We start from the raw sequence: 25317 nt of genomic DNA, 5'->3' as shown, positions 1-25317 counted from the left end.
TCTAACTGACCCTCAGTGTGCTGTCTGCATTCTTACTGTCACTGTTATATTGAGTTATTAAATTAATATAGATTGATAATAGATTTACTTCCTGGAAACGAGATTCTCATCATAGTATCTCTAGAAAATAAAACAAAGATTGTTAGTTAGTACAATGCACAATAATTGGTCTGTACACCTAGAATGTTGCAATAGTGCTGGTTTCATAGAACAAAACAAACACTTTTTAAGGTGATTTCCATAACAAGCTGAACTAGATTTACAGAACTTCCTCCTTGTTATTGACCACTTTTCTGGCCTTCTTCCCTTGTAATGTAAAATGAGGACACGACTATTAAAGTCTACTTATTTTGCATGCCACTTGCTTTTAGGCAGTGGATATTCACAGTTGAGTGCAAATAACCACACGGTGCCGTGCAGCTATTTGCACTCAACAGTGTGTATATCCACTGCCTTGCTTTTCCCATGCATGCCCACCTTTCCCTCAATAAAAGGGAGTGATTAATCTGCCTTCCTGTTTCAAGACGCAGAGAGCAAAGAAAGGCTCCACACTCATAAGCAACTCAACACACACAGGTGTTACTTTTCACTCTGGATCTCTTTTGTTTCTAGTACTACTGCACTGTTACCTCCTTCTGTCTTCATATGGCGCTTTACCCATGCACTACCAGCCAAGTCATTCAAGGTAACCACTCCGTCGTGCCCAGCACGCTGTTATTCAGTGCTGGTCTCCTGGGAAATCTCGTCGCCCTTTTCATTCTATTGCAGCACAAGCTTCATGTGAAGAGCAAAAAGACTTCAGTTTTCTATATACTGGTCACTGGCCTTACACTCATAAATCTGACGGGGAAGTGCCTTGTGAGCCCCATGGTGCTGGCTGCTTATTCCAACAATCAGACCTTGGTTGGGCTGGCTGACAACCGAAGCCTGTGCCACATCTTTGGCTTTTCCATGACTTTCTTCGGTTTAGCCCCCATGCTCATCCTCCTGGCGATGGCTTTTGATTGCTGGCTTGCACTGGGACACCCTTTTTTCTATCACGTGCACATCACCAGAAAAGTTGGACTGCTGGTCCCTTTTGGGGTCTGCGTTTTCAGCCTGGTTTTTTGCTCTATGCCCTTTCTGGGCTTCGGTAAATACGAACAGTATTGTCCTGGGACATGGTGCTTTATACGAATGACCATGGAGGAGCCCAGCCCCGGCGTCCTTGCTTACTCTGTATTGTATGGAACTGTTATGGGACTATTTGTTGTAGCCATTATCATCTTCAATATAGCTATTATGAAAAACCTTTATCAGATGTACCAGAGTCAACACCAAAAATGTTATATGGTCACCAATATCACAAAAAACCATGAAGAAGCCAAGCAAGTAGGCATGGAAGAGCTGGATCATCTCATACTATTGGCTGTTATGACAATTCTATTTGCTGTGTGTTCATTTCCCTTAACTGTAAGTATGTATCCTTTGTACATATGTCTACAGATTGTTGTTACATAAGATAATTATTTTGTTAAAAGATACCCAGTGCTTGAATTAAAATAAGCTTTCAGCATTAATAGACAAATGTAAACTAACACTAGTGATAGGTTATTGGGATTTGGTGTTTTGTTGTTTCATTCATTCTATTAAGACTCCGAATAAGAAATCCATATGATAAAAAAGCAAATATAATTAATCCAAAATACATTTAAGAGTTATTCATCAATATATTATAGTGGTTTAGCTCTTGTCGACACACATGCAATGATGCAAGCCAATCTTTACAGAGTCTACGAGATATAGCAAATAAAAATACCACTTGTGGTGCATTTGCAGGTCTGCAACCCTGTCTTTCCCCATTATCTCTTAGCAAACAGCGCTTCTACTGCAGCCAGGGATTCTGGGTAATGACATGCAAATGAGTACAGTGTGTCACTCTTTACTTCTTATCTGTTTTAACATGGGACCCTTATAAGCGTATGCCTGCCGCATTACACAGCTTTTCAGCACAGCCTGGGTTGAAGAAGTGCAGAGCCAGTAAACCTACTCACAGACAGCTTTTTCGACCATTTGGGTCTCATCAGTGCGAGGTTGATTCTGGCTATACAACGTGAAGCTGGTACGTGGGTGTAACCAGACATTAAAAATGTTAAAGTGGGTAAAACCTCATTTTTTTTTTTAAATGATCAAAACCCTCCACCGTACAGGGTACAGCAAATAAAAATACCACTTGTGGGTAAATTTGCATGAGATATTATTAAAAAATATTTAGTTGAAACCATTGCAAATGCCATGGGAGAGAAGCACAGCTATGAACATCTGGTTCTTGTTTGATGCTGGCTCGCTATACACTGACTTTTAATTTGCCTAAGAAATATTATTAAATGCTAAAATTATTAAATATTATTAAATTAGGGAGCGGGACCGGCTCAGTGAGTAAAGACACTGACTGGCAATGAGAGTTTGAAGCAGGGGAGCCTGGTTCAATTCCAGTGTCGGCTCCTTGTGACCTTGGGCAAGTCACTTTATCTCCCTGTGCCTCAGGCACCAACAAATAGATTGTAAGCTCCACGGGGCAGGGACCTGTGCCTGCAAAATGTCTCTGTAAAGCGCTGCGTAAAACTAGCAGCGCTATACAAGAACATGCTATTATTATTATTATTAAATGCTGTATCTATTTCTGACTTTTGTTGTTTAACGCGTTTAATACCGAAGACCTCGTAAAGAGCTGATCATGGCTAATGACCCCATTATGAAGTCTACATGCTGGTTTGTTACAGGTGTTCGTTCTTTCATCAAGCCCATTTAAGTGACAATGCAACAACAAAAGCAACAACAACGCTCACATTCGTACATAATGTGCATTGTCAGTCTGTAGTTTCTGGAAACTGATATCCATGGCATACGCCACGTTTCCCTGCCACGTTTAGTTCCTTGTAGTTGGAAGTAAATAAGTCTCACGGCTGTTTCTTCATGCAAATCAAATGAGTATTACTTTAAAACTAGTCTTTCAATTGGTGGTCACTGTATTATTTGTCATAATATATCTTTATTTGCACTAATAAGGTGTGCAAAGTCGGTATGATACGTGTATCCGGTATATGTGTTGGCTCATTTACCCGTACTGAAATAATTTGTATAATTCCTTACTTAGGGTTCTGTATATCAACGCCGACCCCCTAGAAAAGTGAGTTTAGACCAGGGGTGGCCAACTCCAGTCCTCAAGAGCTACCAACAGGTCAGGTTTTCAGGATATTCCTGCTTCAGCACAGGTGGCGGTGTCAGACTAGCCCTGGTTTAGCAGCACTGTACCATTTTCTGCATGTGTAAAAACAGAGTTTTACATCTCCTGCAGGATAGCAGCTCACTGAAAGTTATATCTACATACTGTTTTGTATTTGTTTAAAATTCATATACTGTATTGATATATAGATAAACTCTAAAATGGAAAAAAAAGCCATTTTTTTAAACAAGAGAAAAAAGAGGTATAAACTTAGAAAAAGTATTTTGCACAGAGGAAGATAATGAGAGATTTACATTTAGTAAAACAAAGAGTAAAGAGGAAGAATTTTCATATCTAGAGAAAATCATGATTACAGAATTAAAACAGTGGTGGGATATAACTACTTTAAAGCAAATATATTTGCAGTAAACGTATCCCTAGGGGATTACTCCTTTTTAAATCTCCAACTTTTGATTTTAACAATGATATATTTATTCGTGAATGGAACCGTATCCTTGATAATTGTTCACAATCTATAGTTCCAGCACTCACTGGCTCTGAGAAAATATGATACTATGTGTATGCCACAATCATTATTCACTGGAGCGCTGCAGTAAAGGGAGAGGGAGAGAAGAAAAAGAGAGACATATGGTCGTGTAACCTGATGGTTTGATTTACCTTGCGTATTACTCCTTCTCTGGTGTACTCAGTACTTGGCTTGCTGTTTCTCAGCTTTCTATTTGCATTGTGTTGCTCTTTGAGTGCTGTTCTGGTTATTGGGGTGTCTGGGAAAAGGGAAGTACCTTATGGTCTTTTAAGACCCGAGGGAACAGGCCTGAGGAAGGGGTGTCCCCCCAAAACGTAGCCCCCTGATAACCCTCCCCCCTTGTTTGTACTGTCCTCACTCTCTTATCCGTTTGTTGTCCCACTACCTATCTCTTTATTTTTCACCCCAATCACCACTGGATTATCTGTGTTTGTGCATTTGCACCGCATCACTCCAAATATTATCTTGTGTACATTAAATCGCTTATTATTGTGGCATACCCATAGTATCATATTTTCTCAGAGTCAGAGAGTGCTGGAACGTTAGATTGTGACTATAAATTGTGGGGGAATTTGGGTCCTGCACGTGCATTTCTTTAATCTGAGTGAGTGCTGTCTACTCAATTGTTATAGGTTCCTTGATAATTGTTCATTTCAAATAATGAATGTGTTCATTTCCCATAGAAGACAATCACTAAATAGGATTGATATAGAAATTCAAGAAATTAAAAATAGAATGGAAAAATATGGAATATACTGTACTAATGAAGTACAACAGCTAGACATCAATCTAACGGAGAAATTAGATCAAATTGAAAAAGAAGTGATTGAAATAAAATAAAGTAAATATAAAAGGGACAAATAAGATTATGAATCAGGAAATATAGAAATTTAAAGAAATCAGCAAATACAAGAAGGAATTCATCTAAAAATAACAAAAGATGTCAAAAAAAAAACTCTTAGAGAAAAAGAACGGTCTGATTCTAAAGTAGAGAACCACAAAGACAGTTTTAAAAGACATCAATCCATAGAAAGAAAACAGGACTGGCAGAAGGTACCAGATATAAAAGAAATGAATCTAAAACACAACATGAAGATCGCAGCAAAGAGAGGTATAAAGAACAGAGACCAAGGGAAGATTATCAGAGATTTACAAAGAACAAAAAAAGAAATGAGGAAGATAATGATAAAAAAATCTAGAAGGTATGAGCAGGAGCCAGAAAAATTAGGAAACGGCAGAAATAATACTTTTTTTTTTTTTTTTAGAGAGGGACAAGAACATAAAGTGGCGAGAGGAATTGAGAAATTCCCTAGTGGGACAAGCAAAAAAAACACAGCATCTCCCATGAGGCGAAAATGGGGCTCAGACACAGGCGAGGAAGCAGGGGAGGGACAAAGACCATTAAAAAGAAGGGCCCAATACATGAAAAAGGAATTTTCCATTTAAGCTCACATATACTAACTGAACAAGAAAAAAAAGTATTACAAAAGAGATTAACCTTTGCTCCGACCTGCAAACAATCCTTGTAACCTATATATAGGTGAAAAGTGAATATATCAATAGTGGCGCTCTAATTATCTCTGTGCAACAAAAAAATCAGTGCAAATGGTGAAAAATAACAATTTTAAGTACAAGCACATATACTGAATGCTGCTGTGACCCGGTGGTGGGATCTCTCTCTCAATCCCATGTGAAGTAAATGAAGTATTGATCGTTGGGAAGCGCAAACATGTGGAAATAGAAGAAATATTCTAATGGTGCAGTATGGTTGTAATAATAGTGAAATTGTTTTCTTAAAATCTTTAGGTAGAATACTCACAAATGTGAGATGGAATAAGTACACGTAATGGTATCTTTTAGCTGCGGTGGTATGGATGTACACCTCGTTATGCCCACGGGTACCTTATAAGACCAAAAGAAACCGGAACATAGTGCAGACTTTATGCAAACATTTATAGGAATAGGTAAGGTGCAATGCACTCACATGGTTCAAGATTTAAACAGGCATTTAGATCTCACAACTGGATTTCGGCTGCAGGATAGATTCTCTGCTTCCCCTGCACTCTGCTTCTCTGCGTGGCGTGCGTCTCACGGATGCGTTTCAGCGATACCGGAAGTGGCGTCAGCAGGATACAAGGTTCCGGTCAGCTGTGTGATGCGTTGACTAGCGACACTCTACGCGTTTCACCTTCCTTGGGTTCTTTAGGAGTGTCGCTAGGTGGTGACTAAGGGCTTAATATACTATAAACTGGAGACCCATAGGTTGATAACTAATTGGGTAATTGGGTGATTGAAAAAGCTAAAACTAAAGCTAAAACATAGCCATTGGCATAGTTGATTACCTCCATATCATACATATATGGAGTTCAAAAAAACACAATGACATGATACAGTAATAAAAGTTTAATAAAAACAATATTAAAATAATAGTAATATTAAAATAGAAAAACTATTAGAAATTAAAACGGTATTAAGTCTATAAATTAAAATAAACTTATATAACACATATAGCGATCTTAAAGAAAACTGATTTATGTAAATGACTTGTGAGGGAATCTAAAGGAAAACAAGAGACTGGGATTAGACAACACAATAATGCATTATAGAAATGGTTTAACATCAAATTCTACATTTAAACCTGAGGGGGATATTGTTTGGGGTTCGAACATCTAATAGGATTCCCTCTTTATAAGAGCGGAATTTCTATTTCCCCCTCCCCAGTGGGGCATAATTTGTTCTATGGCTTTAAATGTAAGACCTTTTGGATTAGCATTGTGAAATAATAAAAAATGATTTGACACACTATGAGTAGTTAATTTCTTTTTAATGTTACCAAGGTGTTCTAGTATTACAACCATACTGCACCATTAGAATATTTATTCTATTTCCACATGTTTGCGCTTCCCAACGATCAACACTAAACCTATATATGGACCTGAATACATATGTGAGAAAACTTGCTATTAAAAGTTATTTTGCACGAAATAGTTTAGAAACAGGAAATCATGTAGAAATACAAAACATAGAAAGAGAAAATAATCTAGAGTCGGATGTTTTTAGACATACGAACCTAAAAAAAAGAAAAGTACTTTTTTCCCCCCCAAGCCAAAGTAAAGGCAATTATGTAGAAACTTTTCACCAATTAGTCAATAAGGAATTGGAAAAACTACAGAAAGAAAATGGTCAAATTAAACAAAATCTTACCAAAGAAGAAAATAACGCATTACATACATTAACAAATAACTCAAAAATAGTAATAAAGAGTGCAGACAAAGGAGGAACACACAGATTGCTCAGCTGCTTTTGGGAGGGTAGTGCCCCCCCCCCTAAGGTTTAAGCATGCCCCTCCCCACTTTCCAAGTTGGCAGGTCAGTTTCATTTTGCCAGGTTACGACAGATTCAATATGATCATTCTTCCTGTAATTATACAGGTTAATAAGAATTTTAACCCAGGGAGTGTTAGGACCTGCTACGGTCATGACTTGAAAGTGGCAGCAGGCTTAAGACGCTTTGGCCAAAGGGTTAAACTAAATTACCCTTTTTTCAAGAGAATATATAGGTATTGCACTGTGTATTTTAGTCACATTGGAAGTAGCTTTGGGCATCTTTGTCTGTTTTTTGTTATAGACAAAGGAGGAAGAATTGTATTGATGGATAGGAAAAGATATGACGAGGAATCATTGAAAATCTTAGGCGATAAGAGAACATATATGATATTACAACAGAATCCAACAAAGAGATATAAAAATATACTTAAAGAACTGTTGATAGAAGGTAAGAACAAAAAAATAATATCTATAAATCCGCCAGGCCGTCCTATAATTTCGGGGATCAATTCAATCAGCTCCAATTTATCACAATATGTGGATTATCAGTTGCAAAGTTATGTTCCCAAATTGAAGTCACATATAAAAGATAGTGCACATGTCATTAATCTCTTAAAAACCACAGCATGGAGAGAAAATTACATACTAGTGACGTGTGACGTCACATCACTATACACCAACATAGAACACCAGAAAGGACATGAGGCAATTCAATACTTTTTGGACTTATATTCATCTTTACATAAAGACCAAAATAAATGAATTTTGGAAAGTATACAATACATATTAAACCATAATTATTTTATTTTTAATGATCAATATTATTGACAATTATGCGGAACGGCAATGGGCACCAGGTTTGTGCCCACCTACGCCAACCGGTTCATGGGCAAATGGGAGGAGGATGCCATATGGACGGGTGGTGTCCTGGGCACAAACTTGGTGCTCTGGAAAAGATTTATAGACTACATTATCTTTATTTAGCGTGATGGTAAGGAAAGTTTAGTTGAATTTTTGACAAAAATTAATTTAAATGACCTTAATTTAAAATTCACTTATAATTTCAGTACAGTGGAAATCGAATTCCTAGATCTTTGTATTTATATCGATGAAGGACAAATTAAGACACGTACATTCTACAAACCAGTAGACAGCAATAGCTATATCCTCTCATCCAGTATGGTTAATACAAGGTGGTTAAATATTATTCCCAGGGGGGAATTCAAAAGAATTAGGAAAAACTGCACAGATACTGTAGCAGTACCTTTTTGGAACAATCCAAAATATTAACAGAAAGGTTTACAGAAAAATAATACAGAGATACACTTATACAAGAGGCTAAATTACAAGCATTAAATGAGGATAGAGACAAACGAATAGAACTCAAAAGGGAAAAAAGGAATCACTTTAATGAAAAATCAGTAACTTTTATAACACAATTCAATTCAGAATACAAGAAAATAGAAATGATTTGAAAAATTATCATCATATTCTTCAAGAGGATCCAGTTCTAAAGGAATGCATAATGGAAAAACATTTTCAAGTGTAGAAAGTGTAAATATTGTAAATATGGCTTGATAGGCAAAGAGTTCTCTTCCAAACAGAAATTTTCAAAATAAAGAAATTCATAAATTGTGAAAGCAAAGGGATAATATACCTTGTAGTGTGCCCCTGCAACCAACAATATGTTGGGTGCACCAAAAGGTGTTTAAAACAACGTATTGGGGAGCATTATCTAAATATAAAAAAGGGACTCGAAACCCATAGTGTTTCGAGTCATTTCAAAAAGTATCATTCAAGTAACCCAGAAGGTCTTAGATTTATGTGGATAGATAAAGTCGAATTGAATAAAAGTGGAGGTGATTTGGTGCAAAAAATCTCCCAATGAGAAACTTTGTGGATTCACAAGTTTAAAACTTTAACACCAAAAGGATTAAATATAAATATTGATTTGGGCTGTTTTCTCACATAGCTATTCAAGAAACTCTGTGTAGCAATCCCCTTTTGTTTAATTGCTACCTCTAAATAATTTTGTGTTATCACATGGACCAAAATAAATTGTCTCTTTGTACAAACTACTTATTTGAAAAGTACATTTTAAACTTAGTTACAATATCTTACATCTACAGTAGGTATAATAGATAGGTTGCATAGCGATCTTCATGTTGATTCTTTAAATATATTTGTATTGAAATTAATTATACGCCAGCAGAAGTCTTCAAAGAAATGGATTTATGAAAATGTATGCACTTTTGTATTTTATATTTTGTATGTTTTGAAACCATTTTTTCAGTTTAAGTATTGTATCAGTGCTATTATGTATTTATGATGACCCAATTTTGAATCTCTATGTGCATAATGTTTTAATTAAAGTTAATTGTATAGCAGCACTAGAGAGGGATATAATATGAGGGAACACACGGACATACCATACTTACCCCGATGAAGAAGGAAGGAACACCTTCGAAACGTGTAGGGTTGCCGGAGAACAAGTTTCAGGAGAGCACGAGAAACCGGAAGTGACTCAGAACCCCCGTGGATCGGCGGTGGGAGTCGCGGGAACCGGAGAGAAATCTGAAGTGCTTTCAACGGGTCGTTTGTGTTTATTACACTGTCAGTGTGAGTGTATCCTGAATTTTTATATATAAAAGTTGGACTTTTAACAAAAAAGGCTTCCGAATCCTTCTATGAAATCTTGGGGGTGGAGGAGCTAAAGAAACCTTTACGTGTCTGAACGCATGCACTGGCATGTAAGTGCATATCTCACCATCTCTTGTGCACGTAGAATATTGTGAACGTGCTTCACTATTGTGCTTTTCTTTCTCTCCTTATAACTTCCCTTTATGATGAGGCACGCTGATCATCCTTGAAACCTTAATCTCATTCAGTATGTTAGACTTACGCCACTCCAGATGTGGGGGATTTTTCTGGAGTAAATAGAAGAGAAAAATAACGGGGCAGAGAGACGCAGAATGTGATACATCTCATTATAATCTGTGTACATGTAGCTCCCCCCCCCAACTCCTCCTACTGACTCCCCAAGGTGCAAGCTGGGGCAGAGACGCAGAATGTGATACATCTCATTCTAATCTGTGCACCATGTAACTCCCCCCAACGCCTCCTACTGACCCTCCCCAAGGTGCAAGCTGGGGCAGAGATGCAGAATGTGATACATCTCATAATCTGTGCACCATGTAACTCCCCCCAACGCCTCCTACTGACCCTCCCCAAGGTGCAAACTGGGGCAGATACACATAATGTGATACATCTCATAATCTGTGCACCATGTAACTCTCCCCAATTCCTCCTACTGATATTGAGTAAAATGTTTTGATACATAAGTTCAGGGTACCCCGGTTTTGTTCCACAATTGCGTTGATACAAAGACCCTATAGGGCTTTATGCATCATGTACAAATTGAATTCATTGCTACTTTATAATTGAAGCCCTGCTCCTGTTGTGGTCAGTGTGATACCGTGTCCCCCTCCCCCCCTCCCCATCAACTTATCAGTCATCTTACTAATGCTGAGCAATGATAATAATAAGTATTCAAAATGTCAACATTTTAACCCTATCAACTATTAGGAGAGAGAGTTATTCCGTGTCCAATTTCTAGTCTCGTAAATGTCTCCAACTCCTTCTCGCTATCTTATTTATGAGTCTGTGCCCTATTATCCTGCTCCGACGCTAAGATAGAATTCAATCTGTGTACACTGCCTAATGACATTATTTGTTATCGCTACCCTTGCACAATAGAAATGAGTAGTTGTATATTTGTACATTACACCAGTACACTATTTGCTAGCACTGCCTTTGTGTAATATTCTGATACAGGGGGTTATGTCCCTTAAAGCTGCAGTTCAGTCTTTTTTATTTATTTATTTTTTACTTCAATATTTTCATGTGGGCAATCTCTAATTACCTAAAGAACTGTATAGCTGCAGGTCAATTCGTTCTCCATGTATTGATCTGCAAAATTTGGTGACATAATTAGTGAAGGGATCTGTTTTTTTTCTGCTTCTGTCTCTCAGTGGAAGCTCATGAATATTCATGAGCACTCCTGCACTGACATGTGCTAGAGGGAGGGCAGGGCTGACAAAGGGGTGTGCCAGGGCTTGTGACAGGACATGAAGGGGCAGTGCCTTAGCAAATGGCTGTTAAAATAGAATACAAGAAAATTTGTCTTTCAAAGTTGTTTTTTTAAAAACAGAAAATGCTAAAAGTATTTTTTCTTACTACAGAACTGATTTATTAAAAAAAAAACACACATGCAGGATATTGACTGAACTGCAGCTTTAAATAGAAACTTACTAATAAAGAACTCACTTTAATTAACCTTATGTTTGCTCTCTTGATCTTCCTTTTTCTTGTTAAACTTTTTTTTATAGCTGCGGCAGACAGCCATTAAATGGTTAAGTATTACGTATCTGGCAAAACATTTGCAGAGTTGTTTTTGAGCAGATTTTGACAATCCTGATGAAATACAGTAATACATAAAAGTTTATAGTCTTGTAAAAAAAATAAAAAAAACAACAAGAAAACAATTTCTCTCCCAAATGCTAAAGATAAAAGAATAGTATGTGGCAATAATCACTGAATAATGAAAGTGTGGCTTTTTAAAAAAATTCCATTTACAGTAAAGTTGGTGCCCAAGATAACATGAAGTCACAGTTTTGGCCACAGAAGTAGCTCCTTGGGAAAGTACTAAATGAGCCAATGTCTGGCATGTGTAAATGACCACAAAGACATATGACCACAGAATAACCAAAAATAAATATGATTCTTCATGTGATGAAAGGGAAGAAGGGTGGGGAGCCGTGTTGGTGATTTCTTCCATGTAGTAACAAAGGAGGGAGAGGAGGAGGGGGTATGATACCTTTTATTGGACCAACAAGTACTTGCTATGCTACAGGCTTTCCAACCTCTTGGGGTCCTTCATCTTAGCAACCTTCCTAAGGGGGAATGGGACGAGTGGACGCGGCGGCTTTGCCGCAAGGTTTTAGCCACCGCCATTTAGCCGCCGAGGGACACTTCATCACCGCCTTTTCGTCACTGCTCGTTTCAGCCCCAAGGTAGTTAATTAGCGTTAGTGTAAGGGGTTTGAAGGGTAGGGGACCAGGGTAAGGTTTTTAGGCTGAGGGATTTTTAGGGTAGTGGATCGGGGTAAGGTTTTTAGGCTGAGGGATTTTTAGGGTACGGGACTATGGTAAGGTTTTTAGGGTACGGGACTATGGTAAGGTTTTTAGGGTAGGGGACTATGGTAAGGTTTTTAGGGTAGGGGACTATGGTAAGGTTTTTAGGGTACGGGACTATGGTAAGGTTTTTAGGGTACGGGACTATGGTAAGGGATTTTTAGGGTAGGGGACCAGGGTAAGGGATTTTTAGGGTAGGGGACTATGGTAAGGGATTTTTAGGGTAGGGGACCAGGGTAAGGGATTTTTAGGGTAGGGGACCAGGGTAAGGGATTTTTAGGGTAGGGGACCAGGGTAAGGGATTTTTAGGGTAGGGGACCAGGGTAAGGGATTTTTAGGGTAGGGGACTATGGTAAGGGATTTTTAGGGTAGGGGACCAGGGTAAGGGATTTTTAGGGTAGGGGACCAGGGTAAGGGATTTTTAGGGTAGGGAACCAGGGCAAGGGATTTTTAGGGTAGGGGGCCAGGTAAGGTTTTTAGGCTGAGGGGATTTTTAGGGTAAGGGCTAAAGTTAGGGGCTTACCTTGGTGGCGAGGTGAGTGGCTGTGACTTTGTCACGGCAAAACGGCCACGACCAAACACCCTAGACCAGGGGTGCGCAAAGTGGGGGGCCACGAGATTCGCTGCATGGGACATGGGGTTTACAGAGGCCCCGCGCGCTTCCCGAAGGCATTTAAATTAATGCCGGGGGAGCTGCAAGGCCTCTGTAAACTTCTCCTTACCTTGGTTCAGACACTCCTGGTGACGCGTCGCCATGGCAACGCATCAAATGACGCAGCGGGGTCATGTGACGTTGCATTGCCGTGGCAACGTGACATCCCTCTCCCCTTTCCCAGCCTACCTCTCAGGCTGCAGCTTCACACACAGATACTTCTGTCCTTGAGGCCCCGCCCCCTGATTGAGGCCCCGCCCACCTGCGGAGGCTCTGCAGAGGCAGGAATTTCCCCTCTCTGATCTTCCTGCGGCATCTCAGGGCCCCGCCCCCTGACTTAGGCCCCGCCCACCTGCGGACCTCTGCAGAGGCATGGCTTTCCCCTCTCTGATCTTCCTGCTGCATCTCAGGGCCCCGCCCCCTGACTTAGGCCACGCCCACCTGCGGACCTCTGCAGAGGCATGGCTTTCCCCTCTCTGATCTTCCTGCTGCATCTCAGGGCCCCGCCCCCTGACTTAGGCCCCGCCCACCTGCGGACCTCTGCAGAGGCATGGCTTTCCCCTCTCTGATCTTCCTGCTGCATCTCAGGGCCCCGCCCCCTGACTTAGGCCACGCCCACCTGCGGACCTCTGCAGAGGCAGGGATTTCCTCTCTCTGATTTTCCTGTGGCATCTCGGGGCTCCGCCCCCTGACTTAGGCCACGCCCACCTGTGGACCTCTGCAGAGGCAGGGATTTCCCCTCTCTGATCTTCCTGTGGCATCTCAGGGCCCCACAAAGAATTAATGTGTGGGCAGAAAGCTGGGCCCCCAACCCCACCGGGCCCAGACAGCCCCTCCCGTCTACATCCTGCAAATATCTCTGCAAATATTCAGCTGTTAGTTCTTTGTCAATACATATTTCTATGTATTCTGGTAGCTTAGTACGCAAAGTATGTAAACATTTCCCAGCTGAGTTCTTGGTAACGATCCAGCATGATTTCATTATATTCAGTTAACAGGTACCTTGTATCCTGCTGCTTTTCTTTCAGAAGACTTGGCAAACTTGACTCACATTTCTAGCAAGTATACACAGCCTCTCGTGCCTACAACGTGAAGCTGCTAAATGTATGGTGCATGATGCAGAAATATTAGATCTTAGCAAATATATCCTAAAGGACTGGTATAAATAAAGTCAACACACAGTTACATTACACAGTTACATAGTAGATGAGGTTGAAAAAAGGCGTATGTCCATCGAGTCAATCTGGTGCCCAAAACTGAGCTCCATATTCAAGGTGTGGTTTTACAGTGGCAAAATGATGCGGTCTTCCCTTCCATCCATACCCCACTTAATGCAAGATAAGATCTTACTTGCCATTGTGGCTAATGCCTGACATTGGGCACCCTTGCTAAGCCTGCTGTCTACACACACACAAAAAAAGGGGAGAGAAGTCCCGCACCAAATGAACCTGAATAACAAGTGGATAATCCTAGTGTTAGGCGGTAGGTGCAACAAGGTGAATTAATAAGTGAATATCAGAAAACAATGGAGGGTACAGAGAGGTGTACACTGCCAGAGAACTCCCCTAGTTGCACGACACCCTTGTAAAAAGGTACATTGAGTAAATAAATTAAAACGCGTATCACAGTGTAAATTATGAACTGCAAGTCAAAAGCAAGTACTGGGATAGGAGGTAGGCGGAGCGAACAAAAACCTCAATAAAGCTCGGAGTATTATTGTCACTAGTGAGCCAAAAAGAGAGACGTAATCGCCTAAATAGGACTCCCCACCCAGAACAGTGAGACTATGAGTGTGCTCGCAGTGACAAACTTAAATAGCTAACTACATTTCTTGTTATTTTGTTCTGCTTTTTGCCTGTTATCACCACCTAATAGCGATGTGAGCGTGTGTTTACCCTCTGATCTGGGCTCCTGAGGTCTGTGAAGATAATTAGCAGCTCTGCACCTGCACAGACAATGATACTGACAATACCTTGATTGTGTCACAGTGTGCCACTGCTGCACATTTTGATATGGCTATTGCTCGGCTATTATCAGTGGGCAACAATTTCAGGCCAGTGACTTCCACAGTAGATACTTAAGCTGAAATAGTTAAATGCATTCAAGCATGTCACGCTGCCAGCATGCTCATAGTCTGCTTTTAGTTTTTGTTTGGGTGGCGCGGGCGGTTGCAGAGATCCCGCACTCTCCCCCCAGGCATTTAAATTAAATGCAGGGCGACCGCACGAGGCCTCTGCAACCTCTACTTACCGGGATTCTGACGGCTTCAGCATGCGTGACCATGGCAACATGGCGTCAAATGACGCCAAGGGGTCAGGTGACGTCACGGTTTGCTATGGTAACATGACGTCAAATGACGCGAGGTAAGGAGGGGGGTTTGAAGTTTGCGCGCCCCTGCTATAAGATACGGTTTGATACTGTAGTATCACAACACTAATGAGACCGTATATCATCAGATACTAGTTAGATATATAAGGTCAAGTGTTGTAAAGTTACCTTGTAAGTACTAGTACAGTCTGATGGTAGTGCTCATTATTGTTATAAAGAGGAGTCAAATGAAGCAAGGCATTGATCGTTCCAATGCTCTTGCTTTGAGTGCAACAAGATAGGGATCTAGTGTAAGCAGGCTGACTTACACCTTTGTTGGAGGGGATTAACCTGAGTGACCCCACACAGTTAACCCATTAAGGATGTTAACCCTTTATACGAACTAGTAGACCCCAAAGGGGGGGCTACATGTAGAACCAAAACCACATCCAAAAGTAAACCAATGATTAAATGTTAAAAAAAGATCAAAAACATCACATGCAAGTGCCCAACCTTAGTTTCTGTATAGTGAGAGGTCACAAAAACAACACGTTTCCTTAAGGCTGCGTCCCCGCTAGCGCTGAGCGTGCTGAGCGGGCGGCGCTTGCCACGGTTACTTACATATATAGATATATGTAAGTCCCCGCTCACCGGCGCTCTGCACTTATGTAAACAAAAAATCTAACTTTCCAGCGCGCTCAAGGCCCCCCCCCGCGCGCATGCGCGTAAATGACAGGACACCGGGTGCTCACGCCCTCCAAGCATGAGCGCGCTCAGCGCCAGCGGGGACTCAGCCTAACCCAGAAGAGCATCACACTTCTAGGTATGTTCCTTTTGTGAGTTATCTGCCCCTGGTGCACTTTTCCCCAAAGTAATAACGACATTCACCAATAATAATAAAAAGAACATTTGTTCAATGAGGTGTTTTTGTTGATAATGCACCTTGGTTGCAGAACCTAACATTAGCTAATCACACATCAGAACGGAATCATATGTTTGAGATTTACAGAACTATGTATATAAATAGATGCTTTATCATTGACAAAATACACATTTTGCCACCTTCAATATAATCTACATACCAGTTGACGGCACCTACCCAATGACTAGTATATACAGTACTAGTATATACCTGCAGAGATGTGAGCAGCTGCAGAAAGTATGTCAGGGTGTGGAAAACTTCTAAGAACTTGAGTACTATGGAATACAAACAGGGATAAGACTCATATTACAGAATTACAATCTGTGAATGGGAAAATGTCTTAATAGTCTCTGAGGATGGAAATACCTTCTCAAACTGGTTGTCTGTAGCACTTGTTACAATCAAAACTTTGTAGACACTGACACACACACACACACACACACACATAAATATATATATAAAACAAAAAGGGACAGCGCGGGCTCCATAGTGTAAATAGTATATGTTTTATTGACTTTATTAAGCTAAAATCAGGTCACTGACAGCAATTCGGTAGGACATGCACATCGGACCTAAATACCAGGGGAGGAGCCGGCTGTCCAATAGGAACGCTCCTGCTCCGTTCCCATGGTTCCCCGGCTCCCACTGGCATCAACTGTGCTGTATTCCTGCTGCTCCCGCCGGCTGAACAAGGACTTCGCTGCTGCTCCAGATGTCGTCGCGGTTTTCCTCACCTTCCGTTGTCGGCTACAGGTAAGTGTTGAAGTATTTTAAGCTACTCTGAAATTACCCGGCGCTGGATCCAACCCTGCTGCCGGATCCGGATAATGTCCGGGTAGCTTAAAAGGCGCCGGGTACCGAGTAATTACCCAGGGCTTGGTACATCACTATAAATGATACTATATATAATGTACATACTACATACAGCTATATTTGACTCTTGGCCCGTATTTCTTTTTTTTTTTTGAAACTTCCTTGTCTCTAGTTTAGTTAACAAGCCTCAATGAGTCCTTCAGGGTGGTCGATGTCCTTTCCTGATCTTCTCAGTGTTGGCTCTTCAGCTAAATCTCTGCTGTCATCTTGTTGAATGCCCTTCTCCTCATTATATGTTCCAGGTATTATAATGCAAGGCTCCCCACTGGCTGTCTGTGTGTCTGGACTTTCATGTACAGTAAATAGATACACAAATGTATAGGTAATGTGTGTATCTATTTCCAAACTGTCTCCAAACTGTGTCTCCCTGGTCTGTATGGACTATATGAGACCTTGCTGGCACTTGTTCCATGTTTGCACTTCTTTGGCCCCAGGTATAAGAGATGTGATTCCACAGACAAACCCAATCTCCTGGGTTAGACTGAAAGATTGCCGACTGTCAAAGTAATATTTTTGTTTATTTTCTCATGTTCTTTTGCCTCTTTTGAAAAATGTTTATTTGTTTTATTGTCCTGAGATATCAGCAAGCTCTCAATGATTGGTAGAGTTGTCCTCATCCTTCTCTCCATCAACAGCTAGACTGAGAAAATCCATTGTCCAATGGTGGACATCAGTAAACTAATGAAGCTCTATACAAATCAGACCCACATTAAACAGTGTTTTCATTTAGTTGTTCACAGTATTGCTTGAGTTTTCCACCTGTACATTTGGACTAGATATTGTGCAGCAAAAATTCTAATCCCAGGCAAAATGCCTAAATTCACCACTGGAAAATTGTCGCCGGTTAACACTAAATAATTCATCTGGAATACAATGTCTGGGAAATATGCCCTTGTAACAAACTTCCATAGTCTGCTTAATAATTAGTCCTTATGCCAGCATGCAGTGTCAAGTATTTTATTGTCCAGTCCCTTAATACCTCTCAATAAGCAGAGGACACACTTCTTAACATAAGGTTTACATATGACACTTCTTAACAGAAAAATATACATACAAGGGTTTCTATACAGCAATATAACCACTGGGCTCCTGTCTCCTCCTTGGCTGAGACCAGAATGAGCCTCTGTGTGTTCTCAGAAGCCTGACTATATAGCTCATGAGATTGGCTGCAGGTGCTATCCCTCTGCCTTAATTAGCTGCCTGACTTTTGAACAGGGGAGTTTCCAGCAGTTATGCAGCATGCCTGGCAAACCTTTGTTAGTACTGCTGGTTTGCAAGTGAGGGGTTTGTAAGCCCCATCAAAGCCCTTCATACCTAGCCTTGCATACTGTAAAAATATATGGATATAAAATTACAAATGTGTGAATCCGTGAGACTTCAGTGGCTCTGCTTGTTGGCAGTTTGTATCTCAAGCATGGAAAGCAGTTAGGACATTAGCTACAGTAGGTCTTGATTCATTTGCAGCAGACACATCACTTCTGCACTTTTTTTGCACTTCTCTTCTCCTAAATGATCTTGAGCAGCATTTCTTTTCGAAGACTCGTCAGTATTACAATCTTACTGCCCTTGAAAGTGGTTCCTTCTGTCGCTGAAAGTCAATGTCTGCAGTTCAGTAGTGTATTACACTTGTAGAGCAATTTTCTTCTGGCAACCCTTTCTTTATGGAAAACAAAGAACAATTCCAGCGCTCCTGCCATTTGGGCTCAAATATACTAGCGGCATGTTTACATTTTGAACCCAAGTCCGTGTAACAAAGGAGTCATTTAGTTGCATCTTTTGACCAAAACATGATTCATGCCTGCCAACTTCGTCAAGGGAACCTCCATTTAGCAGGGACCTACACTGAATATATGCAATTTCTTATTGTCCTGTGGACTCAATTTTGTGAAGTATGTGAAAGTGCCAGAAGGGTTTAAATAAATGAAGCATATGCTTATTTGTGATTTAGTGCAGTTAAAATCTGGCCAAAGCCAGTAACAAAGATCCCTTATTATAAAGATAAACTGTGGGTGCACAAACACCCTAGGTTGAAATATGAATATTTACACATATCTCCTTTCTGTCGGCCATAAACACTCACCTACTCTTCAGTGGAGGGTGAAGTGTAAGTTGGAAACAAAAAGACTTCTATGGCGGTGGGACAATGATTGAATGAGATCAAATCCTTCCAAAAGATTTCCTTGGAAATAGACTCTGTTGTTCAAATCCACTTTGCCGTTAGCGATTCCTCAAAACTGCACACAATGCTGGGGGGGGATTTTGCAGGTGGAAACAAAAGAGAAAAACAGTGCCACAATGGTGCGTTACCCTTGGATATATTTAACTGATTAACCATATTGAAAAGTACCTCATGGAAGGCCAATACTATAATCACAGGATTACTTTAATAATGAATATGTTCCATAGAAAAAAACATGTAAAACATGCGCTCTGGAGAGAATAACTTACGAATTCGGGCACATGTTACTACAACTGATTTTGTGTTAAAGTGCATAGTTTTTCCTATAATAAACAGGGACCTGGGGCCCTGACAGATGTTAGTCTAAGATCTGTTATCATATCTGCATAACCTCAGGTGGTGGCAGTGGATGGTTATGATGTGCAATTGGGTAGGGGTTAATACTAACTCGCTGGTTCCTTGCAGAGGAGAAGGAGGGGTTGCTAGAGTAGCCTTGTGCATTAACCCTGGTTGCATGTCTAAGTCACGTGCTCATGTGTGCTGTTCATGGCGGTGGTATATTGGGACGGCTTGAGGAGAGACACAATTCATTTGAGGGACCCTTGAGTGGGTGAAGAGTGGGGCAGCTTGCGGGTTGTGTATTGATCCTTGATCCTGTATGAGGGGATACTGTCCATTTGACGGACCCTTGCGGGGGTGAAGAGCGGGTGCACTTGCGAGCGTCGGTATTAAACCTTGTCCCGTATGCAGGTCGTGTGCTAGCAGGGGGTCGTACGTGACAATGTTCCATAGAAAAAAACATGTAAAAAACACAATTGGTTTGCAATCCAGGGGGAGCATATAAGGGAGATAAAACAAAATACAATCTAAGTGCAGACAGTTTGATAACTTATGGGTTAATTCAGTGATTTGTCTTGGCTCATATGTGTGGCCTACTCACAAGATGCAGGTCAAAAACGGGCAGTGTGACACAGTGGTCTTTGCAGGAAGGACTTCTATTCCAATGAATAATGGAGACCTTCACTCTCAGCAAAGCAGCGGTGTATATAGAAGAGAAAAGATTTCCATAGTGCAGACCAATCATAAAAAACGTGACTTTATGGGGTTTTAAAATTGAACACTTACAATAAAAAAAATTAAATAATGCGTGTATCACAATACTGTGACCGAAGAGAGATTGTTGTTGACTTCTGGCTCACCCACCACCTCCGGTTTGTGGACCCTGCGTGGGACGCCGCTACGCTGGACTCTCCACCTCCTGAGATCCCTCTGGGGTGTCCTGGTCCCGTCCGCTCCGGTCCTTGAGTTGGACGCCGCTCTGTTCTGTCCCTGGAGCTCCCTCTAAGGCGTGCTGTCCTGTCCCCTCCGGTTAGCTCCGATATGTCACTTCCGGTTGGCCGCGATCCGTCACTTCCGGTTGTGGGTCTGCAATCTCTGACACTGCTTCTCTCCTCCTCTGGGCGGCTACCACTCTATGCGTTTCGCCAATACGGTGCGAGGCTTCCTCAGGACACTCCAGGGACAGAACAGAGCGGCGTCCTACTCGAGGACCGGAGCTGACAGGACCAGTACACCCCAGAGGGATCTCAGGAGGTGGTGGGTGAGCCAGAAGTCAACAGCAAACTCTCTTCGGTCACAGTATTGTGATACACGCATTATTTAAATGTTTTTATTGTAAGTGTTCAATTTTAAAACCCCATAAAGGCACGTTTTTTATGAGTGGTCTGCACTATGGAAATCTTTTCTCTTCTATACTGCTTTGCTGAGAGTGAAGGTCTCCATTATTCATTGGAATAGAAGTCCTTCCTGCAAAGACCACTGTGTCACACTGCCCGTTTTTGACCTGCATCTTGTGAGTAGGCCACACATATGAGCCAAGACACTGAATTAACCCATAAGTTATCAAACTGTCTGCACTTAGATTGTATTTTGTTTTATCTCCCTTATATTGTATTGTATTGTATTGTATGTCTTTATTTATATAGCGCCATTAATGTACATAGCGCTTCACAGTAGTAATACATGTGGTAATCGAATAAATAACAGATAATATAAATAACAGATCATGGGAATAAGTGCTTTAGACAAACATAACATTAAGGAAGTGGAGTCCCTGCCCCGAGGAGCTTACAATCTAATTGGTAGGTAGGGAGAACGTACAGAGACAGGAGGAGGGAGTTCTGGTAAGTGCGTCTGCAGGGGGCCAAGCTTTATGTATCATGTGTTCAGAATGTTCACAGTGCTATTCGTATGCTTCTTTAAGCAAGTGTGTCTTAAGGTGGGTCTTAAAGGTGGATAGAGAGGGTGCTAGTCGGGTACTGAGGGGAAGGGCATTCCAGAGGTGTGGGGCAGTCAGTGAAAAAGGTTTAAGGCGGGAGAGGGCTTTAGATAAAAAGGGGGTGGAAAGAAGACATCCTTGAGCAGAACGCAAGAGTCGGGATGGTGCATAGCGAGAAATTAGGGCTCAGATGAAAGGAGGGGCAGAAGAGTGTAAAGCTTTAAAAGTGAGGAGAAGAATGGAGTGTGAGATGCGGGATTTGATTGGAAGCCAGGAGAGGGATTTCAGGAGGGGAGATGCTGAGACAGATCTAGGAAAGAGTAGAGTGATTCTGGCAGCAGCATTTAGGATAGATTGTTGGGGAGACAGGTTAGAGGCAGGAAGGCCGGACAGCAGGAGGTTACAGTAATCAAGACGGGAGAGAATGAGGGCCTGAGTCAGAGTTTTAGCAGTCGAGCAACAGAGGAAAGGGCGTATCTTTGTTATATTGCGGAGGAAAAAGCGACAAGTTTTAGAAATGTTTTGAATGTGAGGGGCGAATGTGAGAGAGGAGTCGAGTGTAACCCCTAGGCAGCGTGCTTGGTCTACTGGGTGGATGATCGTAGTTCCAACAGTAATGTGGAAGGAGGTAGTAGGGCCAGGTTTGGGAGGTAGTATGAGGAGCTCTGTTTTAGCCATGTTGAGTTTAAGGCGGCGGAGGGCCATCCAGGATGATATAGCAGAGAGACATTCAGAAACTTTGGTCTCCCCCTGGATTGCAAACGGATATCTACGAATTGTGGGACTAGTGGAACCAGTCCCTACCAGCTGGGTTTGAGCAGGGGGTTTTAATTCACTTATTCACGTTATTTATCACGTTTTCACTGAATTATGTTTATGTATCACTTGATTTGAATTTTATTCACTGTATATTATAAGTGAACACTAGTAGAGCTAGCGCCTTTCTTTCACTATTACACAGCAAAAACACAATTGGTGCATCACAATGATGTTAGACTAAATGGTCTTCTCCATTGCTTATAAAAATTAGAATCCTACTCACTAGACGTTGCTAGGACATGAGCCTAGTACATTGCAGTCTCGCGGTGGTAATCCCCAATGGTGATGTTTAGGACATGTGCTTGATCCGTTGCCCGGCTCTGCTCCGCCGTCCACTGCCTCCAATTGATCCGCCCCTCTAGGTGACGTCACAGCTGGTCTGCCAGGCGTGGAGGTGCACAATCGCATCTGTCACTCCATCTCGCCAACTGACGTCAGTAACATCAGCTGTGGGGATTCCACTAGTCTGCTCCGTGCTGCCCAGTCTTGTTTAACCCTACGCGTTTCAAGACTTAGGTGTCTCTTCCTCGTAGGTTTAATTGTGTTTTTTTACATGTTTTTTATATGTAATACATCCATTATTAAAGTAATCCTGTGATTATAGCATTGGCCTTTCACAAGGTACTTTTCAACATGGTTAATCTGTGAAATATATCCAAGGGTAACGCACCATTGTGGCACTGTTTTTCTCTTTTGTTTCCACCTGCAAAACCCCCTCCAGCATTGTGTGCAGTTTTGAGGCATCGCCAACGGCAAAGTGGATTTGAACAACAGAGCCTATTTCCAAGGAAATCGTTTGGCAAGGTTTGATCTCAGTCAATCGTTGTCACACCGCCATAGAAGTATTTTTGTTTCCAAGTTATCCAATCTGGTTTCCAACGAAAACCAGTTAGACTTTTAAGGCAGCTCATGTGATATTTGTTATTGTAACATAGTATTGTATTTTGCACCAATTTATTCTAAGTACACTTTATCACTATTATTTAACCCTTTATTAGTGCTTTTTTACACTAATTGGCACCCTGAGGGTGAAGTGTAGATTGACAATGAGGTGTATTATACCTTTATGATAAGTGGGGAATTGGTAAGGAGCTCTATCGTGAAAGGATGAACCATTCACCCTTCCTTTATGACATTTGCAGGGATCATTAGTGTTTCACCCTTCTCTGTTTTTCATTTGATTCTTTGCAGTTGGTGGTTAGCTAAGAGGATTCCTTTTACAATTAGATCAACATTGCTAAAGCCACTGGTCTGGTCCATGCATCTGCTGTAAAAATACATTTTCTTGGCATATAAATTGCAGCTAAAACATACTTCTGCCATGTTTTCAGCATTCCCCATCAGTTAATAATCTGGTAGTATAAACCATGGATTATCAAGAGTTATCGTGCTTCTGGAGCAGGGGTGTAACTACAATACTGCAAAACCCTGCAATGCAGGAGCGCCCAACAGCAGGGGGGGCCCCGGCTGGCCAGCACTGGAAGTTGGGCATGGCCAGAGGTCAGTCCCAACCACCGTGTCTGGCTGCCGGGGACTGTTTGCTGCGGGGCCCTAACGTTGTAGGGCCTACCCAGAAATCGGGCCCAACTTTTGCATCCACCTGTGTGGCCCTAGCTTCCCACTGATGCAGGATATGAGGTCTCGCCCCTGTCCCACAAGGTACAGTAAGTGGGCATTGGGGTTGAGTGAAATAGAGGGGGATTGAGTGTGACGTGGGTAGGGGGATTGAGTGTGAGAAGAAGGAGGGATTGTGTGTGAGAGGAAGAGGGGATTGAGTAAGGGGGAATTGAGTGAGAGTAAGGGGGAATTGCGTGTGTGAGTTGAGAGGAGGGTGGGGACAGTGAGAGAGTTATAGGAGAGGGAAAACAGGGAGAAGGGGGGAAAACAGAGAGAAAGGGGGAAGATTTAGAGTGGAGGGGGAAGAGTGGGAGAGAGCAAGAGGAGGGGGGAGAGAATGAGAGAGGGAGGATGGGGTAGTGTGAGAGTTAGAGAGGAGGGGGAGAGAGAGGTACAGAGGAGGAGAGAGTTAAATATTAGGGGAGAGAGAGGAGGAGAGGAGAGTGAGGGTTAGGCTGCGGATATGGTAAATGCAGCCGTGCAGAGGCGCGCGGAGGCTGAGGGAAAGCGGGTGCTTTCCCTGGCCATGGTACGCGCACCATCCGTGGGCGTGTCTGGGGGTGTGCCAGTGACGTCACTGAGCTGGTTCACCCTCATTGGGTGAACGCTCACATGACCGGCCTGTCGCGCCAAGAAATCAGGACGAGGGAAGAGCGTGATAGAGCGGGCCTTTACAAAATGTTTGCAGAGGGGCCCAAAAATTGTAGCTACGCTCCTGTTCTAGAGAATACCTGCACTCAGCACCTGCCAAAATTTTAATAGACCTTTCTGGTGCCTAGCACTTTAACATTGCCTCCAGCACCAATTGTTCATGATTCCTCCTGATCAAGACCTATAACCATTTCTAGTTTCCAAGAGTCTCCTCTCGGGTGCTCTCTGTTGCTAGATTAGAAATCAACTTTTCAAAGTAGTTCACATGCCCAGAAACTGTTAAACATCCTTCTTTGATTGCGAACGAGTCATCATTTCAATGGCTGACACTTCTCTTTTGTTATGTTTTATACCTTCATGGGAAAGAACAAAATCAACAAACCTTAATTATTTAACCCCAAAAATGCATGTCTCCTTATTTAATTTCAAGTTTGCCGGTCTAGTTGCTTGCAAGACTTTTTGAAGGGCCTTCACACATATTGATCAATTCAAAGAATTAGATGACAAATTGGCTCAATGGATTAATAGCCTTGAAAAAAAACATAATGCAAACAAAACAGAATAAATATGAACGAGAGTAGATTACGAACGTAACCAGTAACCGTAACGTGTCTGCAAGACCATCTTCTCGTAATAATTCTCAAAATAAGAAATCATCAAAACCGGCTAAATCTATCCTTAAAAAAATCACCCAAAACAAGTTGTCATAGAGGCAGATTCTGAACTTTCTGATAATGATGTCGCCACAC

General features: G+C 41.6%; 1 protein-coding gene across 1 annotated transcript in view; it reads left to right on the top strand.

Annotated features, from left to right (window-relative positions):
* Positions 1-618: 618 nt before the first annotated feature.
* Positions 619-25317, top strand: part of LOC142502598 (prostaglandin D2 receptor-like) — a 42138-nt gene continuing 17439 nt past the window's right edge. Inside the window, exon 1 of the mRNA XM_075613788.1 lies at positions 619-1452. Coding sequence (XP_075469903.1) covers positions 646-1452 — 807 coding nt within the window. The 5' untranslated portion in view covers positions 619-645. The remainder of the gene's footprint in view (positions 1453-25317) is intronic.

The sequence above is a fragment of the Ascaphus truei genome, chromosome 9, assembly GCF_040206685.1.
Source record: "Ascaphus truei isolate aAscTru1 chromosome 9, aAscTru1.hap1, whole genome shotgun sequence".
In the NCBI taxonomy this organism is placed as follows: Eukaryota; Metazoa; Chordata; class Amphibia; order Anura; family Ascaphidae; genus Ascaphus; species Ascaphus truei.
Note: the sequence above shows the minus strand (reverse complement) of the source record. Positions and strands in the feature narration are given on the sequence as shown.